The sequence below is a fragment of the Psammomys obesus genome, unplaced genomic scaffold (assembly GCF_907164565.1).
Source record: "Psammomys obesus unplaced genomic scaffold, mPsaObe1.curated_primary_1811, whole genome shotgun sequence".
Lineage (NCBI taxonomy): Eukaryota > Metazoa > Chordata > Mammalia > Rodentia > Muridae > Psammomys > Psammomys obesus.
The window spans coordinates 6,293,581-6,311,589 of NW_026590767.1; the positions used below are offsets into that span (position 1 = coordinate 6,293,581).

General features: G+C 45.6%; 1 protein-coding gene across 2 annotated transcripts in view; it reads left to right on the forward strand.

Annotated features, from left to right (window-relative positions):
* The window catches only part of Dock1 (dedicator of cytokinesis 1), a 488,224-nt gene that overhangs the window by 435,007 nt on the left and 35,208 nt on the right, over positions 1-18,009 (forward strand). For both annotated transcript variants that reach the window (XM_055608813.1, XM_055608814.1), the window contains exons 38-40: positions 1,102-1,221; positions 12,900-12,989; positions 13,676-13,780. In XM_055608813.1, coding sequence (XP_055464788.1) covers positions 1,102-1,221; positions 12,900-12,989; positions 13,676-13,780 — 315 coding nt within the window. The remainder of the gene's footprint in view (positions 1-1,101; positions 1,222-12,899; positions 12,990-13,675; positions 13,781-18,009) is intronic.

Sequence of the window (18,009 nt, forward strand, 5' to 3'; positions counted from 1 at the left end):
GACAGGTCACTTAGCCCTTTGTCCTATGTCACAGCACCACCCAGGTCCCCGCTCCTTGCCCTGGTCCCCTTGTTTGTCATCCTCCTAACAAGAGTCACCATAACTGGTCCCATGGTTTAACCCTGGCACTAAGTTCACTTCCACCCACATTTGTTGGAGACCCATGGCCTAGGAGTCAATTGCTTCTTTGCAAGACTCTCACTGTCCTGTCTTAACACAGAGTCACACTGCACCTCACAGGTCCACCTGAGAAGCCCATGTGTGCTGTACTCTCCTCTGGGCCTCCCATGCCGTTCCGTGCAAAGTCACACCTCACACCCTTAGCTGCGGAAGAAATCTTTTTTAGGGCTATTATATCCCATGATACATTTGTGTGATGACAGTTTCTAGGTAGCTCAGAGCTCTTATGAGTGAGGCTTCTGACCCATCTTTGACCCAAAGGCACATGGGAGGGCCTCAAGAAGCATCTGCTCATTGTTTCGGAAGCCCATACTAACAACGTTGGTTCGTTGAGCTAATACTGAGTTTACATGTTTTACCTGTCAAATGGCCCTAGCTTCCACTCTGGTACCTCTTCAATTCACACAGAAACTGACCAGCACTTCCACAAACACTGGTAGAGCCTGTGCCAGGCTGAGACCCTATAGCTGGTGGTGCAGAGACTCCTCTCTCTCCTTAAGGATCCTGATAAAATATGCAGTTCCATTCTGGGTGACCTGTGATCCACACACATTGTCTGTCAAGGTTTTGAGTGACTTCTGACCAAGGAGAGAGTGCTCCCATCACCCACTGAAGACAATCACCGGTCACTTGCTTATAGTATACCTTGCTGCCAGGAAGCCGTTTGTAAGCTTTGTAGCCCAGGCTTTGCAGGGATTTTTTCACCGAACAAGTCTGCCTCCGCTGTCTCATCTGCTCTTCTTCTTGGGCAGAGACAGCCTTGTGCCCCTGGCATTCTCAGGCCCAGGCAATATGATGACAATAACCACCAGGTCCCTGGAATCACAGTCTTACACATATTCAGTGTCTGCCTTGGTGCTCCATGACATTACTGAACATGCCCCTGCCTCAGCATTGTTCATTCCTTGTTTTTTTCCACAGTGGTCAGAGGATGTGTGTGCAGCTCACCTCACTCAGCGGGATGGGTTCCAGGCAACCACACAAGGACAGCTGAAGGAGCAGCTTTACCAAGAAATCATCCACTATTTCGACAAAGGCAAGGTAAGGCACACACTGCCCACTGGTCTCTCTCTCACTCGAGCCCCTTCCAGCGCTGTAAGCACAATTCTTAATGCGTGATGTTTGCAGAGCCAGAACTATTTTAAGTATTTTGTAAGGAAGCATTTTATGTATGTTCCTCCAGCTTGTACTTATAAGAAACCTTTTTATTTTTATTTTTTAAATCAATAGCTCTTTCGGATGCTCTGTGGAGAGTAAAGCCTGAAGCCATCCAACTTTTCTGATACCTCTTACTTGGGGAACCAGGTCTGGGAGACAGCTTGGACATGTCTGAGTGCTTGGACTTGGTGTATGCCTTTGGCATCTTGCATTTTTCTTTTGTCACTGAAAAATTAACCCTGTGACGAAACAAGCTTTGTTCCACCTTGGCCGTCTGCAGACTAACTGGCTTAAGCAAAATGGTACATTCAGTTGACTGCTAAAGGAACGCTGCCATCATTTTAATCAGCCGTCTTAAACTTTGCCACTGTCCTCGTGGTCAGATATGTAGTTGCTATACAAAGCAGCCACCCTGGCTTAAGAAAGTCATAAAGCCAAGGTGACTTCCAAGCTCCTTCTGGCTGATGGCAGGCATCGTGGGCAGTTGTTGGTACTTGCTCCCTTGGTGTGTCACCCAGCCTGGGCCCTCCTGCTGCTCAGTTTAAGCCTGTGTCTACATTCCTCCTCCTATGAGGGCACCAGGCACCGCCTGGAGGGAGCCCACCCTGCTCCATAGAACTTGAACTATGTCTAAAATGTCTGTTTCCACATGAAGCTCCCACTCACAGGGGCCAAGGCTTAGGACTGCATGTGTCTTTCTGGAAATGCATTTTTACCCACAGCAGCACCTGTGTTACATAGGGCACTGCCCCTTGGGTGTCATTCACAGGAACCAAACCCTGTTAAAAGTGACCATTTAGTGGAGTCTCTGTGAGGACAAGCTCAGGAGTCTCTCTGTGTCTGAAGTGACTTTATGTCTCCTTTTTGAATGGTGTGTGTTTGTGTGGCAGAAAACTGAACCTAGAGCCTCACATGTGCTAAGCAAGTATTCTGCCACTGAGGTACATACAAATTCCTTCTGGTAACCTTTTCATTTCAGAACACCATCTCACTAAGTTTCCCAACTGACTGAACTGGTGATCATCCTGCCTCAGCATGCTGAGCAGCTAGTATGACAGGCCTATTCTACCTGTCATTCTTAACACTGGGAAAAATCCAAATTCCCCACCCAGGCCACTCAGAAGGCAGATTCTGCCTGGCCCCATAGTAGACTGGCAGGATATAGAGATATGAAGCTTGCCCCATCGGCCCCTACTCATGCTCCCTAAGCTTTTCCAGGGTCCTTTTGCTCCTCAGCAAGTTGATAGAGAAACAACAGATCTAGCCTGAAGCTTTGAGGCTTGGTGGTAGGCTGGCAAAAGGATAGCCAGATCCAATGAAGCACAGGTAGAGACCCAACACAGGAAGCTTAAGGAAAGCAGGGGTCCACCGAGTCTGAGGAACATGTGCCTCTGTGGGTAGCCATAATCAGGCTCTCTAGGAGCAGCTCAGCTCCAAAGGGTCTTAGACCCTGCAATTTCTCTGGCTTCATCACCCTCTCTTCCCCCTCCACCTTACCCTATGCTTGTTGGAGTCTTGAATAGACCAGCCTACCCGCTCTGCCTAGTAGCTACCTATTGTTCACTCAAAGCTCTTTCCTCTCCATCTCAGTCACCTCTTCCCCACTCTTAAGCCACCCTGTGTCTTCCTTTGGAGTACTTACTTTAATTTGCTACAAGAGGTTTCCATGCATGCCTCTGTAGTGACTCACCAAAGAGGCTATGAGCACTGGAAACAGAGGCCTCGCTTATTTGTTCTCCCAGCGATGCCTAATGCTCAGAACAGCTCATGCTGCATGCTTCCTGAGTGGTGGCTAGATGTCCAAACAAATGAATGTTTGTTTATCAGCCTTTTTTCTCCATTAGAGTAGTCTGTTTCCAATAGGATCACTGGCCTTCAGGAATGAGAGACATAAGGCAGGTGTGTTTGTTTGTTTGTTTGTTTGTTTGTTAACCTGATAACTTTTTCTATACAATAATAGTTCATCTAAAAAAAATCACATGAAGGGGCAAAAAGAATGCAGTCAGTTTAGAATGTTGGTATCCAACTGCAATCTGCAAGGACATCTGGCTGCCTTGAGTGAGAACCAGTGTCACTAGAAATCTCATGGCTGAGTCTGAGCATGTGGAGCTGTGTTTCCCATAATGCACAGGGTGTCCCCATTACAGAGAACATCCAGCCCAGAATGTCAATAGTGCTGATGTGGAAAACTTACCCTGAAAGGAAGGAAGGAGGAAAAAAAGATGGAAGAATCCATGTGACAAAATAGTATAGGAAAGGAAAGGAAAGCCAGTGAAAGGACTGCCCTCAGGTGTCCCAGTGTTGTGGAAACAAAGACCATGGTGATGTGATCCATTGTCTGACCTTGAGTCAGAGTGAGCTTGGGAGGGCTGTGTTCCCAGCTGCCATTCCAGTTGTATTGATAAAACAACAAGATTGGAAAGCCATTTCGGAGTGCCTGTGACATTTCCACCAGAATGTTAAAAAGGAGCCAAGCTGCCCATCCATACAAAACTACAGTGCAGGTGCTGGAGAGAGCTCTAGAGCTTAGGACGAGCTGTGCCTGGGTAATGAGCTGGCAGCAAAGGGTTCATCTTCATATCATCAAGCAGGATGTGTTCTAGGAAGCCATTATCTTTTATGTATGCAGGGATAGGCCAGAATATTCTGGAGTTTTGACCAGGAACTCTCCAGAGTTCCAAACAACAATGGTTCTCTTCTGCTCAGACTATGTGGCTGTCTCTCTAGACTACGTCAGGTAGCTATAGCCAAAGAAGGAATAAGAGGTAGTAGTTTCCCTGAACTGTTTCTGCTCTTGTCATCTTCTGAGGCAAATAAATGGTCATTCAGACCTTCCAGGGCTGGGCAGGTACCTAGGAGGACAGCGTAGCATGAGGGGAACCTGCTCCCACCATGCACTACAGAACTTGATCAGGAATGCAAGTTCTAGATAAGTGTGCTCACAGCACATAAAGTGGTTAATCTGTGTGTATACATATATGAATTTACTCACCTATATGGTCACAGGTAGAAGCCCTCAAGGATGTCGTCCTTTATTGCTGAGCTTTTTTATTTTTATTTATTTATTTTGAGATGTGGTATCTCCATGAACCTAGAGCACCCTGATTGGCTAGACTGGACAGCCAGAAAGCCCCAAGAGTCCACCTGGGGACTACACTAGTTCTGGGGTTATACACACACACACCACAACACCTAACTTTTAATGTGAGTGTTAGGGGTCCAAACACAGGTCTTTGTGCCTGTCCAGTATGCACTTCACCCACTGAGCCATCTTCTCAGCCCTAGAGCTGCTAATCTTGACTTTGCCCAAGTGACACATGTGTTCTTAGAAAAGTGTCCTATTATCTAACCGTGTGGCTCCTCACAGCTTAGAGATACAAGAGCTGCTATCTAAGAGAACTTGGCTTTGGTGTTCATCCTGGCTTCTCTGTGGTTGTTATCATTCTTCCATTTGAGAGATCTTAGGAGGCAGGATTACATACCAAAAGTGCTTCACAATGGGTCCTAGTGTCCTGTGAGGGCAGGAGCATGGCAGGTGGGTAGATGCTGACAGTCTGACATACTATTCAAGATTTTGACTCACTTTCATTTGGGAAACAAGTCTGTGTTAAAGGCTAGAATGCTTGGTAATCATTTAGAACCAACACTCTTCACGCCTGTTGTGCTGACTGGTTTTATTATCTTGTTGTTGCTTTGTTTTTGTCAACTTGACACAGGCCAGGTCGTTTGAAAAGTGTAAGGTAACTTAATTGAGAATATGTCTCCATAAGATAGGGCTATAGGCAAACCTATGGGGAATTTCCTTGATTGATGATTGATGTGGAAAGACCCAGACCCCTGTGGGTGGTACTATCCTTGGGTGGATGGTCCTGTGCTGTATAAGAAAACAAATAGACTCCCCTCCCTTTTACCTCACTAGCAATAGCAGGTGCCATAGCTGGTCGCACAGGGGCCAAGAGAGCAGGAGAGCTGGCCCTGCCTCTTACCTGCTGTAGCACCCAAAAGAGTAGGCCCTATACCTCACCTGATTAGCACAGTAGAGCTGCCCCTAATGGCAGGAGTGCAGGCAAGCTGTTCCAAGGATGTGAGCATGGAAGAGCTGGCCCTGCCACTTGTCTGCATGCAGCAGCATGAATGAGGAAGAGATGCCCTCCCTAACCCTCATTGCCACCTAAGAGAGTACTGACACTCCTCTTAATTCCTGCCTCCATGTTCCAATCCTTTGGGGATCTGTACGAGTTTTCTTTCTCTCTGCTCTGAATAAGAACCTGAGAAGTAGCAACTTAAAGGAGGAAGGGCTTATTTTCCCCTACAGCTCAACAAAGAACATAGTCCAACACGGCAGAGAAGGCACAGCAGCAGCATAAGGTGGCTGGTCATACTACATCTACTAAACACTAGTCAGGAAGCAGAGGGAAGACAGGAAGTAGGGCTGAGCTAACAAGCCTCAAGGCCCACTCCCCAATGATTCACTTCCTCAAGCACTTCATAAAAGATTCATGAGCTTTCCAAAACAGCACCACCACCTAGAGGCCACATGAACCTACAAGGGATTGTATTTGTCAAGCCCCTCTAGACCAGGGGTTTTCAGCCTTCTTACTGCCGCGACCTTTTATACAGTTCTTAATGTTCCGCTGACACCCGAACATAAAATTATTTTCATTATACATCATAACCGTAATTTTGCTAATGTTGTAAGTCCTAATATAAATATCTGATATGCGGGATATCTGATGTGTGACCCCCAAAGTGTCTCAACCCACAGGTTGGGAGCCACTGCTCTAGAAAAATAGAACCAATAGTAGTTCAGAGTAGTCCAACAATACCATTCTCACACCAGAGGGGCTAACAACCTAGCGGTGGCTCAGCAAACAAGGCTGGATACCTAAAGACCCACTGATCTTCACTCTACGTTGGAAGCCCAGAGAGAGACAGGTTCTCATATCAGGGAAGGATTCAGCAGCAACAGGGTAGATGAGCTCACCAGTAAGACTGAAGATCAATGGAGCAAAAAAAGCAAAGTTTTCTTTCCTCCGTCTGCTTTTGTCTGCCCTGACACATTTAGGATGGGGCTTCTCACACCAGTGAAGGCAATCTCTCACAGACGTGCTCACATAGACCAATCAGTCTGTGGACGCCGGAGAACAACTTGTAGGAGAGGTGCTTTTTTACCAATGTGTGGGTTCCAGTGTGGGACTCTTATCCTTAAGTTTGATGGCAAAGGCCTCTACCTCAGACCTGAATCACCACCTCTAAGTAGTGAGTTTAAAGTAGTTTAGATTTACTGCAAAACTGAGCAGAACATACAAAGTTGTCATGACCCCCACCCTCGTCCCACACCCCAGTACTCCAAGTGCCAACAGTCACTCTTTTGCAGCTGAGTCTCCTGTAGCCGCTGCTGGAACAGCAAACACCATGGGATTGAAGAGGCTACACGGTCCTGCTTCTTGAGCCTGCCTCTGGGCTTCAGGGATGCCTCAAAAGCATCACTCCTCCTCCCCACATGTGATCAGCTGTCAGAAGCAACTGAGGTCCCATCAGTTCCCCCACCACGAGAGTCCTGACTGAGCATGGGATTAGCATCCTCCATCTTGAATCTTGTATTAACTTCCCTTCAGAACTGCACTCAGCACTGCTCATAGTAAAGGTTGCTAGTGGGACCAAAAGGGGTCCTTGCAAAGAAGGACTGGCCGTTACTATACAGCATCCTATCTGTGTGATGAAGGGAGCCACCTTTGGTCTGAATGGTGTTGGCAGCTTATTAAGTGGGTGGGCAGACAAGCGCACAGGAGGCCCTGATGCAGACGAGTTTTGCCAACTGCACTCCTGGCTAGGACCACATCTGAATGTGCAAGCATGTATGTATATAACCATTTCAACCCCAAGCTTTGTTTGATCTTGCACTTAGAAATGCACCTTTAAATTTTTATTATACATATTCATTTGTGTGTATGTGCATACAGACAAAATAAATAAAATATGATAAAAATAATTATTTTTAATAGGGTGATAAGATAGAAGCACAACAATACCTCAGTCTCAGGAAACCATAACTCAGGTGTGGCTCTGTGGAGATAGTTTCTCACCTTTGATCTGGTTTTCCTTGCGCTTAAGGAAATTTTCCCTCTTTACTTTATGGGCATGGGGCAAAGTCTTGAGCAGATGCACTGTTGGGACTTCGGATAACAACCCAGGGGAAGTCAGGCCAGAAACATCTCAGGCCGTGTGGCTTATTGCTGGTCAGCAGAAGGTTCCATTCCCAGGTCTACAGCTGCATCCTGTGCGCAAGGAAGCCCTAAAAGCGGGGCTTGGGCTGAGGCTGGGACTGAATTCTAAGAAAGCCTCTCTCTCTTGCCTTCTGCCATGACACCAGCAAGGTCAACAAGAGTTTTTTTCCCTTTTATATTGGGCACATTCACCAGTAATGTATGACCTGTTAGTTTTCTGTTTCTCCCATACAAATCATTCTTCTATTTTTGCTTTTCCTCCGTTCTCTAAAGTTTTGAATGACTCTCAGCCTAGCTGCTGGCATCTTAATCTTTTCCTTTCTCTCCACAAAATGTCATTTCCATTCACTCCCGTTTTCATTCTCCGACAGTTCTTCCTTCCTCGGCCCAACAATCACGGCAGACTCTTTTCCCATTCCATTTTTACCCCCACCTGGGCCTCTCCCCACTAAAGCATCTGTTTGGCTTTATCTAGGAGGTGAGTGTTCTTTTCTGAAGCTGCTCCAAATTGTCTGTCTTATTGTGTTTGGCTGAGGCCTAGTAATTTTCAATAAAGCCCTTAATCCAAGTACTTCACTGAAAATTACCAGGCTTCTCCGTGGAGGATGAGAGTTGAAAATAGCACCCATGCTATTGGGAGATTTTAGAGTATGGGTGCCTGTCCTAGCCCAGGTAGCTGCAGCTCCCAGTCTCTCAAGTCCAGCCCCTGACAGTCATTAATGATGACTATGGTACATAACTTACGACTAGATGATGTGTGGAACCCTGTGACAATTTTCAACTGGAGTTCTGCTTCTTCTTTAGAATAAGATCCTTTTGATGAAATTCACACTTTACTTTGTGCCAAATTTGGGGGGGGGGTGTAGGGAGACAAAACACATGTAGCCTGCATCGTCTTGTGAGCTGTAAATAGGAGTTTGGAGATGTGTTTCCATTTTTGGTGAGATGGTTGAATTTTGTTTCTAAGTAGGGTGACGTTTTCACATCCTGTGACATTCCATTTTAGAAGGCTGTGGGTAAGCCTTGTGGAACCCTATCATAAGTTCATTTGGAGGCTTGGCAAGCTCTTGGTGTAACCAGAGTCTGTCTGTCTCATCAACCCAGATCTGCATCTGCATGCGTACTGAGGTCTCTTAGGTTCTTTGTGATTTTTCTTTTTTTTCAAAGCATCAAGGCCAAGAACAATGCTATTGTGCTTTAGTCTGTAGTATCACGGGGAAGTTTCTCTGCTAACAGTTCTACTGTGTGCCAAAGGCCAGTCAGCACTGTACAGAAACAAAGTCAGAGTTGGCCTCAAGGGATTCTTGGCTAGCATCAGAGTACTCTAAGAGTAGATAAATAATGGAGCCTTCCGTGAGCATGTCACACAGGTGGACATGGTTAGACCTACCTCACAGGTGCAAGTGTCCCTTGTTCAAATTTGGGGACTAAAAGGCTGCTCACTGAGTGTAAAGGCCTACTGCCAGTCCAGGGCCTCTTGGTCCCTCTGCTGCAGAGGGACCTCAAGGAGAGCTGTGGCCTCTTCCACAACATTGATCTTCATCCATTAAACACCAGAAAGCTGTGTGGGACCCTGGAAATTCAGGAGGTAATTGAGTGTGATTCTCCCCAATTACTGCCAGGGAAAATGGATGAGCAGTAGAGAAATGGCTTGAAAGTCAAACTTCATATAAAACACCTTTGCTACGAAGCTGTTCACAGCCAGTAAGTGCCCTAAACCAGAGTCACCCATGGTAGTCCTGTAAGTCAGCCACGTTAGGGATGAAAGACCTTGTATCCCTGATGACACCTGTCTCCTCATCTGCTGCTGCTCCACCACCCTGGAAAGTCTGTCTTCCTGTCATCCACTTAATGTCTGCATGTGTGATGTTTCGCTTTGTTGCTTTTCTTCCTTATTCCCAGGAGACAAGCTCTCCAATGGAACTTAGGCAGTTGGTAAACCCCACGGATCTTACTATCTCTCACAAACAGGAGTTAGAGTTGTGAGAGACCATGCCAGGCTTTTTTACATAAGGGCGGGAGATTTGAACTCAGCCCCTCCTGCTTGCACATCAGTGCTCTTACCTTCTGAGCTGTCTCCCAAGTCCCCTTCTGGACTTTGTATGTGGTTTCTGGGACTCGAACACAGATTGTCTTGCTTCCATGGCTACCACCGCTTTCCCATGGAATTATCTCCCCAGCCTCCTTGGCTGCCACTGTCATGACACTAAGGAAGGCATTTAAACAGAAAAGAAAGTTTTCTGGGTGCTGGGCTTGAAAAAAACAGGAGCTCCTGGAACCGGGAAGACAGTAAAGATTACCATCTCAGAAAAGGGGAAGGGCACAGAGGTCAAATGTGCTCCACAGATGGTAGCCAACAATTCCCCAGATGCCATAAACTGGATTAAAGACCTCAGATCAGAAAATAAAGTTGTCTGCGAATCCAGGCATTTTCATTTGGGGCTGTTCAAGCCTGCTAAGCCGGTAGCTCTTGTAAGAATGGAGCTGAGCCAGGGTTCAGTCACTAAAGGTCAAAGCGATTCTTTCCCTGAGACAATCTAAATCTAGATCATATTGAATCTGCTTCCTCTGTGGTGCTGAAATATTTTCCAAGGCGTTCGTGTTGGAAGTATGAACTGCCCACACTCCCTGTAGAGCCCTGGTCCAATTAAAAATAGATGAAAATCTGCCCAGTATGGAATCCTTTAACAGGAGTGGAGGGGCATGGAAGGAGGTTGTGTATTTATAGAAAATCTGATGGAAAACACAGCCATGAGACTTCGGGGTGAGCAGGATAAGATATTTACTTGAGACCTATATTTCTTTTAAAAACAATTACTTGGCTGTGTAAGTAACTGTGTACTCGTCTGTCATTTAGGATCAAGACAGATTAAGCTTTTGCTCAGGAATGAATTAGAAGGCGGAAAGAAACCTGAGCAGCTAAATAAGAAAAGGTGTATTAGCGTGCAGCAACTAAAGAACAGCCTACCAAAGGGGACCTACAAGGAAAGGAGTGTTGTCTTTGAAGTGGAAATACACTTAGGGAGGCATGGGTCACTGGTGCCTAAAAGAAACATTACAGGGGAGAGTGTTCCTCTGGGAGTGTGAGTTCGGGCTCTGGAAGATGACATTAAAGGTCTGGAGAGGCTGGTGTGGCTACACAGAGAATATGAGATAACATCAGACCACAGGAAACAGATATGAAGTGTGACCCCTTGACATGGTGTTCCTGGCTCTTTCTAGACTCTTCTTCAGGCAGATCTCCCCATGTGTGAAACCCACAAGGAACTTACTTTTTTTTTTTTTACTTTGCTCTTAAAAGTATTAAAAATACAACCATTAATTCAGAGTCACATTTTTCTTCTCTCATCAAGAATACCCAGGTGGTATTGGACATATTGGCGTACTCCTGTCATCCCAGTACTTGGGGGATGGAGGCAGAAGAATCGGGAATTCCAAGTCACCCTTATCTGTAGAGTGAGTTAGAAGCTAGCCTGGTAGTAGGTATTAAAAAGGATATTTCTGGTGGGTACAATTATAGGAGTGCCCTTCAGTTAGTTGAGTGAGTCAATAATAAGCAAATCCTGTGGCGGTCCATCCTAGCGGGCAGAAGGGCTCTGTGCCAGGAGGGTGCTGGCATGCTATCTTAAAAAGTGAGGATACCATGTATCTGTTCTGTGACCTGGAGCAAGCTCCTTCCCTCTCTGACCCTGGGATTCCCAGTCTGCAGCCTGAAAATGACACTCCCTACCAGACGGTTAGAGAGTGTCGACTGGGGCGCACCGGGAGCTGGCTATCACCACGTCGGCTGGAAGCTGCTAGAAGGCCCAATTTGTTTTGCTCCTGCTATGGTTATCTGTGCCATCGGTTCTCAGTCTTCCTAATGTTACAACAGCAGCTCCTCATGTTGTGGTGACCTCCCCCAACCATAAAATTATGTTGTTGCTATTTCATAACTCTAGTTTCCCTACTGTTATGAACTGTAATGTAACTATCCCATATGTAGGATATCTAATATGTGACACCCCGCCCGAAGGAGTCCAACCACAGGTTGAGAACCGCTGATCTATGTCCTTCTCAGGAAGAGACTGCGCCATTAGGTCTTCATCTTTTTCCAACTATTAGCGGGCAGGAATGAGTAGCTCCCATGAGGATTAGTGCTGTGCTCTCCTAGGAATGACAGCACTGTGGAAATGGAGAAATTTGAGGCTAGGATAGCACAGTTTGTTGAACTACCTGAACTTTGTCATTTCCTGCCAACCTTCAGTTCTGTGTCCTGAGCCTTGAGGAGCAGGCAGCAACATCCTCAGGTTTCGTATGAGTGACACCCAAACCTTGCACTTGGGCAAATACGGTCTGAGGGGTGGGGGGAGTGGGAGGGGGAGACAGGCATGTTCCAGTTTTAATATATTAGAGAAAGTTCTGAAGCCGAAAGGGGGAGGGTAGGCAGCACCTGGGAGGCGTGGTAGGGGATCTTCTGCCTTCAAATGTCCAGTGTTTCTCAGGCAATCCACCTTTCCCAGGGGAGAGCCAGGCCTAGAATCAAAACACTGTGTGTCAAAAGTTTATCCACATTTTAAAAATGCTAATAGTGATCATGATGATGATAAGGGGCCTAGAGAGCTGGTTCAGCTGGTAAGACTGTTCTTGCAGGGTCCCATGTTCGGAAACTGGCACTCACATGCCTACGTACACACACATGCAGGAGAGACAGATAGATGATAGGGAGATAGATAGGTACACAGACAGACAGACATATAGATAATTTTAAAATAAGCAGAAGTTTATTCCTGTTTTTGAAAGTAAGATATTTGGAGAAGCAGCTTCAAACTATTTTGCCGTAGGAAAGTCCCCTTTTCAGATATTAGCAGGATTTATATCAGCAAAAGGCAAACATTCTGAAGCTTTGAATTGGCGTTTCTGGCAGCATGCACTCTGGAACATGATGGCTGTGCAGTGGAACATTTGGGATGTAGCCACATAGTAGATGTTCTGAGCAATGTGTCTTCACCCTGTGGTGTCTCTTCCCTGGCTCTGAGGCTGCCCTGACAGATGGTCCTTGGCCGCCATTATTGGCAGCAGGAGAGTGAGGACAGGTGATGATGGGCCAGCAGACTGCCTTGCTGTGGGAAGAGCTGGTATGATGGATGAACCCGCGTTGAGCAATTTAGTCAAGACTGCAGGTCTGGAGCCAAAGGCTGGAACCTCTAGAAAATGCTTGTGTATTTCCTGCATGATTCCCCAGGGTGTCCGTCAATCTAGCATATTTCTGGATGTTCCCTTATGAATGATGATGTTACTGTTTGGTGCACGGTTCATGCTTAGGTGTCTCTGTTTTCTCCGTGTCATTCACAGATGTGGGAGGAGGCCATCGCCCTAGGCAAGGAACTTGCAGAGCAGTACGAGACGGAGATGTTTGATTATGAACAGCTAAGTGAATTGCTGGTGGGTCCTTGCTTTGGTTTGGGTTTGGGTTTGGGTTTGGTTTTGTTCCTAGATTTTCTCATTCAGTTTTCATATTGGGATCCACCTCAGATGTTCTCTTGGCTTTGACCTGCCTCCTTTTTGTTGTCTCAGAAAATGGCTGTCTTTTAACTGCTGGTTGATTCCAGCCCATGAAAATTCACTTTTTGTTCTCAAGTAGGCCAAGAAGTTAAATCTTTTATTAGAAATGGGTAATAAGACTGAATTTTAAATACAGGGGTCTCGACAGCCAGAGTCTCTGAGAGTTTTGACCAGGGTAAAGCCATAAGTCTTTCCATATGAGGAGCCTGACAGTGAATGGTGGTGGCCAGAACCTTGTCATGCCACAACATCCTCTAAGTTTTTAGTTACTGCCTTCTCAGTCATGCCTTGTGTGTGTATGAGTGAGGGTATGAGTGTGCGTGGGGATGTGTGCAGACCATGTTTATAATGAAATGTTTGCTTGCTCATAATTTAGAGTAGAATAATTCTGTCCTTCAAATTCTCCCAGCATCTGATCTAGTGACCAACTGTGGCTTGTTTAGGTTGCCTTGCTAGACAGCATGGATTCACGAAGGTGCAGGCCTCAGGCCCCCAGAAGAACCCAGAAGGGTGGGTGCTCCCATTCTCCTCTCAACTCTGAAATGAGTTTTCATTTTTCCTTCCAGAAAAAGCAGGCACAGTTTTATGAGAACATCGTCAAGGTGATAAGACCCAAGCCTGACTATTTTGCTGTTGGCTACTACGGGCAAGGATTCCCTTCATTCCTTCGGGTAAGCTTGCTTGTTCTCGCTCTGTGCCAGCATTGCTCACTCAGCTGAGCGGCCCCTTCCAGTCCCGGGGCTTTGCTCTGCAAGCTCATGTGCTTACTCTGGGGTGCCAGAGAAGGATTAAGAATATTTTCCTTATTTATATAAGGACTCTGGTTACATAGAGACCTTCTGTGTGATTTTTTTTTTTTCCTGAAAGAACTCTCCTCAGAGATTTGTATGTGTGTTTAGTTGTATCAAAGTATACATAGCAAGCTGGGGAGATGGTAACTCAATAGGCAGAGCACTTGCCACAAGTGTAAGGACCTGAGTTCAGATCCCCAGAAGCTACTTAAAGCCAGACTCAATGGCACCTATCTATAATGACAGCACTCTTACCAAAGATAGGATGTAGAGAGAGGAGACTCTTTGGAAGCAACCGGGCTAGCTGGTCTGAAATATAAGGCAGTAAACAACAAAGGGACCTGCCTCAAACCAGGGCATTGACCAACACCCAAGGCTCCTCTCACCTCTACTTACACTTTGTGGTATGCATGTACACACACACACACACACACACACACACACACACAGGACCCAGTGTTGTCCTGTCTGCCCCTGGGAGTCAGGCCTTAGCTACCTCATATAACTCAGGTCATACTGTGTCGGGCCTATTGTGTCTTGCTTGTTTTCACTCTGCATAATAGCACCAAGGTTTGTCCATGGGTTTGCACGTGTCATAACTTAAGTCCTTTTCAAGGAACGGGACTATCCCATTGTGTGGACATACCTTACTTTGTTCATTCATCCATGGTGGACATTTGAGTTATTTCCACATCTTTGATGATGTGACTAGCTATGCACATAAATATTTTTAATGCCATGAGAATCTGGAAACAGATTTTCACAACCACAGTGAAACTGAATCTACCTCCTCCATGGGAAAACCGGGTGTTATTGGATACGTTACTAGAAAAATAGGCATAATGCACCTTTAGGCAAGGATTTCCCAGTATCCAGGTGATGCTGGAGTATGTAAAAGTTGCCTGGCCAAATAGTGAAATTGGTTCACACTTCTGAAGAAGACATTCTTGCTCTTGATTTTCCAGTCTCACGACATGTTTTTATGACTGTTTTACGTCTCAAAGAAACAATCTGGGGAGAGACATCTAATGCTGTTATGATGTCTACATGGACGTCATGTAGTAACATGAGTACCCCCACATACATACAAACATACAAAATACAAAAAAAAAAAAAATGCATGTAGTAAAAGTTGTCCAGCTTTACAAAAGCTTTAGTGTCTTTTTTTTCCCTCCCTTTGGTGTTTTGAGACAGGGCTTCTCTGTGTAGCCTTGGCAGTCCTAGGCTCACTTTGTAGACCACACTGGCCCCAAACTCACAAAGATCCACCTGCCCCTGCCTCCCAGAGTACAAGGATGATGTGCCACAGTGCCCGGATCAACAGCATTAGCGTCATTATGTGTGCCTCAACATGTATGTATCTCAAGGAAGAGAGAAGCGAACCCTGGACTTGGCACACTCATGCTCATGGGTGTATGGGCCCCACAGGCAGAGCCCCCTGTGATACAGGAACCACCAACCATCAATATAGTTATCTAGCTCCAACAGCAAGGCAGCAGCCTGCCTGAGCAGGAGCTGAAAGGCCTCTGGGGAGGCACATTGCAATACAGTCTGGAGTACTGGATCCTGCAGGCTCCAGGGACCATTCTGGGTCACTTCCACCATCAAAGGACAAAACGTGAAGGAAGAATGAAGAGTTTAACGGGCTTGATTAATATCGAGCTGACTTTCCCGACACACCTGAATAACTCTGTGGGGCTGTAGCAATATATCCATTACGCTTCACAGATCGCCTGGCAGGGGTCAGTCTGACAATGACATTACCGGTTACCAAAAAGTGGGCGGAATGTTTAGCAACCTCACGCTGCTGAGAGAGCAGGGCTGAGCTATCTGGCTGTCTCCTTGGCACTGTTTCTCTCCATAAATCGAGCTCATTGCTTTCTTTTTTTTTTTTTTTTTTGCATTCTTATTAATATTTATAACTCTCACAAGGAATAAATATCTCTTGCCTGGTATGTACATTTCCCCCGTTTTCATGTTTGGAAGGACCTCTGCAGAATGCAAAGTAATGGACATTTCTTGAAAATGTTATTAGTGTTTTCATCTATAACTCTAGTGTTTTTCTATTAGAGCCTTTATGTACTTTTATTATTGTGCTTTTTTGAGGGTAAAACTAATAAATGCATGCTACTTTCTGAGTGACCTGCTCTCTAGTAAATCTTACTGCATTCTTGAAATGTTTGCCTTCTTACAGCCTCACAGGAGGCCCCAACTCAGTATTTATATTTCTAATTAAGACTACATATTACTTTGCTTTCTGCCTGACATTTTTCTTCCAGAGGGGGGGGGGAATATATATATATATATATATATATATATATATATATATATATATATATGCATTTCTTTCTTCCATAATGATGCTTCAAACCATACCTAAGCACAAAGCAGGAAAAAAAATATAATTCTTAAACTGTTACTTCCTTAGTAATTTGTTAAACTGCAGAATAAATTGGGATTTGAAAAGGGGACTGTTCAGAATGGTTTGGACTGTTATAAGAAAACACCTTAGACTGGGTAATTTATAAACCACAAAAATTTATTGTTCAGAGATCTGGAGGCTGGGAAGTCCAGAAAGGAGAAGCCGGGAAATTCTGTATCTGATGAGGCCCTGTAGGGTAGCAGAAGAAAATTTCTGGAGACATTCCCAACACCCATTACCCAGCCACCGTTACATTGGTGACCATATTTCAGAGTGGCAGGGGCATCCAAGCCACAGCCAGGGTAGTTAATTGCACATCCCAGGTATCTCCCCTTATCTCTGTGACAATGTATTAATTAGATAAGCTTTTACTTATGGCTGAGTCTACACAGATCTAAGAATGTGTGGCAAAATGCTATTACCTCTGTCTCCCTCTTGCTGCTCTTTCTCTGTCTTCCTCCTTCTCACCGCTGCCAAGCCATGTCTAGCCGTGAACAGCCACCAATAAGGCGGGGCAGCTCCTAGTATGATCAACTGGTGCAGAGGAGTTAGTTTCTAGTTAGACGGAAGCAGGAAAGGAAAGGACTAGGCAGGTGGGAGAGGCAGCAGCCCTCAAATGACATCAGTGGTGCTATGATCTAGTCACTGACACCTGTTTGTGACTCTTCTGACATGCCCTCCCTCCAGGGTCCTTAAAGAGATCTGTTGTGTCTCTTCAGGACCCTTCCTCCCAGATGTACCTTACAGTGACTGCCTCAAACTCACATAGACAAGGTATGCACAGTGCAGCTGGGCGTAAGGACACACCAGGGCCACCTAGTCTGGCCTTTGCTAACAGCTTCCAGTGAAGTCTAAATTGGAGGATGTCACTTGGAAATGACAAGAGTCAGCCCTAAGAGCTGTGAACATTTAGTCACTGTTGAGTAAGCATCCACTCATTGCCAGTCTCCAGGATTCAGGGATGCCAGGAGTTCAGGGTCTTCCTGTTTGGCCTGGGTCTCCTTTCCTCCATATTTACTGGTCTCCATGTGACACCCATGAGTCGGGTCAGGCTCTGAGGACCTCCCCTTAGTCCAGTGCAGAGCTATATTCTTTTTGGCAGGAGAGAAACTACTTAATTAGGGCTACAGGGGAGAGGCCACTGCCACTGGCTGCTGGGTTCCCGTGCAGACTCTTTGCTGTATCTAGGAACCCAATTAACACAGGACCCAATTCACATGAGAGAAGCTTAAAAACGAATTAATTTTACATATGCATGGGGGATTTTCACGAAAGAGTAAATTCCAAATATATGACTTTTTGTCAAAAAGTAATGAATTAACAAAATAAAAGCAGGACAAACCACTCTCTTGACAGGATAGTAACTTCTGGGGATGTTACTGAGAGAGATGGGTTGGAGCAGAAGCTAGAGGAGGGTCTGGCTTACTTTGTAGCTGCTTATCCAGGTTGCTTACAGTAGAGTGTGAAGGGCTCCCCAAGCAAGAATCCTCACTGCTTCCCTGCAAATGAAAGTAGAAGGTGATAGGTGTGGTGTCGCAGTCCTTGAATCACAGTATCTGGGAGGCAGAGGCCGGTGGCTGGCTCTCTATGAGTTTGAAGTCAGCCTGGTCTACATAGTGAGTTCCAGGTCAGAACTTAAAAAAATAAAATAAAATAAAATAAAATAAAATAAAATAAAATAAAATAA